The sequence below is a fragment of the Piliocolobus tephrosceles genome, chromosome 21, assembly GCF_002776525.5.
Source record: "Piliocolobus tephrosceles isolate RC106 chromosome 21, ASM277652v3, whole genome shotgun sequence".
NCBI classification, from domain to species: domain Eukaryota; kingdom Metazoa; phylum Chordata; class Mammalia; order Primates; family Cercopithecidae; genus Piliocolobus; species Piliocolobus tephrosceles.
The window spans coordinates 52184800-52190699 of NC_045454.1; the positions used below are offsets into that span (position 1 = coordinate 52184800).

At 59.0% G+C, this 5900-nt stretch overlaps 1 protein-coding gene across 3 annotated transcripts in view; it reads right to left on the reverse strand.

The window, feature by feature from the left end:
- Window positions 1-5900, reverse strand: part of PALM (paralemmin) — a 62189-nt gene that overhangs the window by 22880 nt on the left and 33409 nt on the right. For 2 of the 3 annotated variants that reach the window (XM_026457296.1, XM_026457295.1), the window contains exons 2-3: window positions 1165-1216; window positions 300-380 (exon numbers count right to left, since the gene is read on the reverse strand). In XM_026457296.1, the coding sequence (XP_026313081.1) occupies window positions 300-380; window positions 1165-1216 (133 nt within the window). Of the gene's footprint in view, window positions 1-299; window positions 381-1164; window positions 1217-4911; window positions 5313-5900 lie in introns of those variants that run through there. The other variant, XM_023195472.1, reaches the window with a different exon arrangement.

A 5900-nucleotide genomic window follows, 5' to 3' on the forward strand; every position in this document is an offset into this window, starting at 1 on the left:
GAGGTCAGGGTTGGGGTCGGGGTCAGGGTTGAGGTCAGGGTTGGAGTTGGGGTCAGGGTTGGGGTCGGGGTCAGGGTTGAGGTCAGGTTTGGAGTCGGGGTCAGGGTTGGGGTCGGGGTCAGGGTTGAGGTTGGGGTCAGGTTTGGGGCCGGGGTCAGCGTTGGGGTCGGGGTCAGGATTGAGGTCAGGGTTGGCGTCGGGGTCAGGGTTGGCACTGGAGTCAGGGTTGGGCAGGATCCGGGGCCGGCTCACCTCTGTCTCACTGCCACCCACACTCCCTAGCCCGGCCCCGCCCGCACCTTCAGGTGCTGCAGCCGCCTCCGCTCATCCTCCAGCTGCCGGCGCTTGCTCTCGATCTCCGCCTGCCGCTTCCGCTTCTCCTGTTGGGGGGGCCGGGGGGGGGTCGGGGCTGGGTAGGGGTTCCGGAGACCCCCCACACCCGCTCGAGGCTCTGCCCATCCCGACCCTGCTGCCTCCGTCCGTGGATCCGCGTGGCCCAATGGCTCCCTGGTGACAGCGGTTCGCACCACTGCACTCCAGCCCGGGGCCGCCGCGCGAGACCCTGTCTGGAAAACGAGTGACTGGCCGGGCGCGGCGGCTCACGCCTGTCATCCTAACACTTTGGGAGGCCGAGGCAGGAGAATCACCTGAGTTCAAGAGTTCGAGACCAGCCTGGCCAACATGGAAAAGCCCCATCTCTACTAAAAATACAAAAATTAGCCCAGCGTGGCGGCGCGTGCCTGTAATCCCAGCTACTCGAGAGGCTGAGGCAAGAGAATCACTTGAACCTGGGAAACAGGCCACATCCCAGGAGGGTCGGGTCACGGAGAGGGTCTTTAGACCCCAAGGGGGCCTTCTTGGGCTGGAGACCACCAATACGGCTCCAGAGCACATCTGTGCTTGCACCATCAAAGCTTATTTTCCTGCAGGACGGGGGCAAGGCTCCAGGGAAGGCCAGGCTCAGATTCCCCGCTGACCCATCAGGCAGAGGGAGGCCGGGGTCCAGGAGCTACAGACTCAGGGGGTCTCCACTTTCCTTCTCTGCAGGTCAGCAGGACTCAAGTTTCCCAAGCAAATAACCCAGGACAGGCCCAGGGCCCGAGACCCCAGGTCCCCCCACCTCCCCACCCTGACCACACTGTCTGCGGGGTGGTGGAAACTCACTGCGATGGCCTGCAGCCGCTCCTGCTGGGACGTGGTCTCTGCCACCAGGACCCTGCGGGAGGGAGATAAGGTCAAGCTCTGGTTCACTGAGCCCTGCCGTCCGTCAAACGTGGTTCAAATCCCAGCTCTGCCTCTTCCCCTAGGGGTAACCAGGGCAAGTGATTTCATCTCTGAACCCCAGTTTCCCTTTCTGTAAAGTGGGACCCTCCCTGTCCCCTCAGCGGCCAGGACAGGAGGGGACGAGGCTCTGCCTAGCGACCAGGAAGTGTTTGGGGAGAAGGGGACATTGAGACAGGGCCACCAAGGATGCATAGGCGTTCACCAAGCATCAAAGGCCAGAGAAGCGTGTTTTAGGAAGAAGGAAGTGTATTACCTCCTGGCGCAGACCAGAAGACGGAGCGGGACAGACCTCTCGACACCCTCCTGCCCACCTAGACCTACTCTGTAGCCCCAGGAGGGCCAAACAGGGTGAAAGACCCACCAGCCCCACCTCCTAAGCCTGGGCTTGCAAAAGCCCAGAGAGGGAGATAAGCCTCCTGAGGACACACAGCAAAGAAGCCAAGTCCGGATTCAACCCCAGACTCGCTGTCATCCAATCGTTGTTGTTTGTTTGTTTTTTTGAGACGGAGTCTCGCTCTGTCGCCCCGGCTGGAGTGCAGAGGTGCGATCTCAGCTCACTGCAGCCTTCACTTCCCAGGTTCAAGCGATTCTCCTGCCTCAGCCTCCTGGGTAGCTGGGATTACAGGCGCCTGCCCCCACGCCCAGCTAATTTTTGTTTGTTTGTTTTTTTTTTTGAGACAGAGTCTCACTCTGTCGCCCAGGCTGGGGCCCAGGCAGTGGCATGATCCCCACTCACTGCAAACTCCACCGCCTCCCGGGTTCCCACCATTCTCCTGCCTCAGCCTCCCTAGAAACTGGGACTACAGGTGCCCGCCACCATGCCCGGCTAATTTTTTTGTATTTTTAGTAGAGACGGGGTTTCACCATGTTCGCCACAATGGTCTTGATCTCTTGACCTCATGATCTGCCCGCCTCGGCCTCCCAAAGTGCTGGGATTACAGGCGTGAGCCACCGCGCCCGGTCAGTTTTTGTTTTTTTAAGAGACGAGGTTTCGCCATGTTGGCCAGGCTGGTCTCGAACTCCTGACCTCAGGTGATCCACCTGCCTGGGCCTCCCAAAGTGTTGGGATTACAAGCGTGAGCCACCCTGCCAGGCCCAATCATTGTCTTTTGAAAACAGCCCACCCAGTGCTGCTGCTGTAGCCTCACCTCCCAGGGCTGGTATGCAGTAGGCACTTAACAAATATCAGGGGCAGCTGAGGCAGGCAGATCACTTGAGGTCAGGAGTTCAAGACCAGTGTGGCCAACATGGTGAAACCCCGTCTCTACCAAGAAATACAAAAATTAGCTGGGTGTGGAGGCTGAGGCACAAGAATTGCTCCCAGCTACCCAGGAGGCTGAGGTGGGAGAATCGCTTGAACCTGGGAGGCTGAGGCTGCAGTGAGCCGAGATCACGCCACTGCACTCCAGCCTGGGTAACAGAGTTAGACCCTGTCACAAATCAAAACAAAACCAGAACAAGGGCCGCTCACGCCTGTAATTTTAGCACTTTGGGAGGCCAAGGTGGGAGGATTTCTCCAGCCCAGGAGTTTGAGACCAGCCTAGGCAATCTGGTAAGACCCCATCTCTACCAAAAATAAAAAAAGTAAATTATCCAGGTGTGGCGGTGTGTGCCTGTAGTCCCAGATACTCAGGAGGCTAAGGCGGGAGGATCGTTTGAGCCTGGGAGGTCCGGGGGCAGTGAACTGTGACCCCACCACTGTACTCCAGCCTGGGCAGCAGCACGAGACTCTGTCTCAAAAAATGAATGAATGAATTGCCGGGCGCAGTGGCTCACGCTTGTAATCCCAATACTTTGGGCGGCCGAGGCGGGCCGATCACCTGAGGTCAGGAGTTCTAGACAAGGCAGGCCAACATGGTGAAACCCCGTGTCTACTAAAAATACAAAAATTAGCCGGGCGTGGTGGCGGGCACCTGTAATCCCAGCTATTCGGAGGCTGAGACAGGAGAATCGCTTGAACCCGGGAGGCGGAAGTTGGAGTGAGCCGAGATCGCGCCACTGCACTCCAGCCTGGGCGACAGAGCGAGACTCCGCCTCAAACGAACGAATGAAATGAATGAATGAATGAATGAATGAATATCAGTGCTGCCGGATACGCCTGAAGGGGCAGGGCTTCCCGCCTCAAAGATACAGGGCCCTTTGCAGTGTGGGAAGGAGATCCAGGAACCCAAGGCCTCGCCACCCCCACCAGGCACCCACCACATGCTCACTTGTCCAGGAAGGAACCGAGGAATTCTGTGGTTCTCTGACCTCCCCACAGCAACCTCACCCTGCAGCTCCAAAAGCTGCAGCAGAATCCGCCTCCTCACCCCTCTGCGGGCCCGTGGTCCACACCCCGAGTTCAGGGTACCCTGCCTCCCTGCTTTCTCGCTTCCCCTCCCACCTGCCAGAAGAGGAGCTTTGCCACCCAACCCCTCCCCTCTCTGGTCTGTGGGCCCTCGGAAAGCTCCACGTAGTAGGTGCTTAGTAAAATGCAAGGAGCAGGCCGGGTGCGGTGGCTCACGCCTGTAATCCCAGCACTTTGGAAGCCGAGGCGGGCGAATCACGAGGTCAGGAGATCAAGACCATCCTGGCTAACACGGTGAAACCCCGTCTCTACTAAAAATACAAAAAATTAGCCGGACGTGGTGGCGGGCGCCTGTAGTCCCAGGTACTCAGGAGGCTGAGGCAGGAGAATGGCGGGAACCCGGGAGGCGGAGCTTGCAGTGAGCTGAGATCGCGCCACTGCACTCCAGCCTGGGCGACAGAGCGAGACTCTGTCTCAAAAAAAAAACAAAAAAACAAAAAAACAGCTACTTGAGGAGCTAAGGCAGGAGAATTGATTGAACCCAGGAGGCAGCTGCAGTGAGCAGAGATCACGCCACTGCACTCCAGCCAGGGCCACAAAACGAGACTCCATCAAAAGCACGACAACAAAAACGCAAGGAGCACCGAAGCCCTAGACTGGGGCTGAGCTTAGCCTTGACTGCCAATGACCCTCAGGCTTCCAGAGCTGTTGCAGTGAGGCAGGGAGAGGACGGCAGGGGTTGGCGGTGGGTGTCCCAAACTCAAGTAGGGGATTTCTGGAGAATCGGCCCCATGTCCCCAACAATGCCAGGGCTCTGGGCAGCATCCACAGGGCGCGGCCCGGGCTGACGGGCAGGGCCTGGCGGGAACCAGGGCTGCGGGGTGGGAGACAGGTTTCCCCAGTCCCCCGTCTTATCTTCCCAGAGACTGAAATTACAGCCCGCCCTTTGTGCCTGGCGCCACCCACAGCCCTCTCAGCCTGGTGTCAGGGCCCAGAGCCAGCCCTGCTTCCAAAGAGCCCCCACGCCTCTCTGGGTCTCAGTTTCCCCATCTGCACAAACATGGAGGCACAGATACCTGCAGCTCCAAGGCCTCCTATGACGTCCCCCTTGTGCTGCCGTCCCCTCCCCTGCTTCAGCAGAGAAAATGAAACTGCACAGTGCACCGGCCCCGCCCGGGAGGCTGCTCCGGGTCAAGACTTCCCTGGAGCCCGAGGCGCCCCGCCTGCCCACCCCACTCGGGTTCGGTTTCCTGGCCCTGCTGAGGCCTGTGAAGTTGTCCAGCTCCCATGCCCCAGAGGCGACCCCACCGGCTCCTCCCTTCCGGGCAGGTGACACCTACCCTTCCCAGTGCCTCCCAGGGGCCCAGGAGCACAAGTTGTGCCCTCTCTGGCTTCCCCTTCTCCCGCCTCAGGGAGGCTGGGTTCAGCTGTGTCCACCGGGTGGGGTTCAGGAAAGGCTTGATCCAGCTTTCTGGCTTGGGGGTCCTTCCTGAATGACCAGATCAGCTGGAGTTCTGGGTCAGTTCCACATCAACGGGTAAAGCAGGCAGTGAACCATCCACTGTGCGTTCCCCTGAGGCCGGGGCCCTCGCTTCCTGCCCACCCCACATGCCGCACCCTAGCCCAGGCATCTAGTGTTCCCTGACAACTCCCTGCCCCCTCACAGTTCCCTCTCCACTCGCCAGCCAGAGGCAGCTTCTCAAAAAGAGAATCAGATCCTAGGCCAGGTGCGGTGGCTCAAGCCTGGAATCCCAGCACTTCGGGAGGCCAAGGCCAGTGGATTGCTTGAGCCCAGGAGTTCGAGACCAGCCTGGAAAACATAGCAAGATCCTGTCTCCACATAAATAAATAAACACATGCCAGGTGTGGTGGTATGTCCCTGTGGTCCCAGCTACTTGGGAGGCTGAGGTGGGAGGGTCACTTGAGCCCAGGAGGTTGAGGCTGGGTCGAGCCGTGATTGTGCCACTGTCTCTGGCCTGGGTGATAGAGCAAGACCTTGTCTCAAAAATAAAAATTTAAGGCCGGGCGCGGTGGCTCACGCCTGTAATCCCAGCACTTTGGGAGGCCGAGGTGGGCGGATCACGAGGTCAGGAGATCAAGACTATCCTGGCGAACACGGTGAAACCCCATCTCTACTAAAAACTACAAAAAATTAGCCGGGCGTGGTGGCAGGCGCCTGTAGTCCCAGCTACTCGGGAGGCTGAGGCAGGAGAATGGCGGGAACCCAGGAGGCAGAGCTTGCAATGAGCCAGGATTGTGCCACTGCACTCCAGCCCGGGTGACAGAGCGAGACTCCGTCTCAAAAAATAAATAAATAAAATAAATAAAA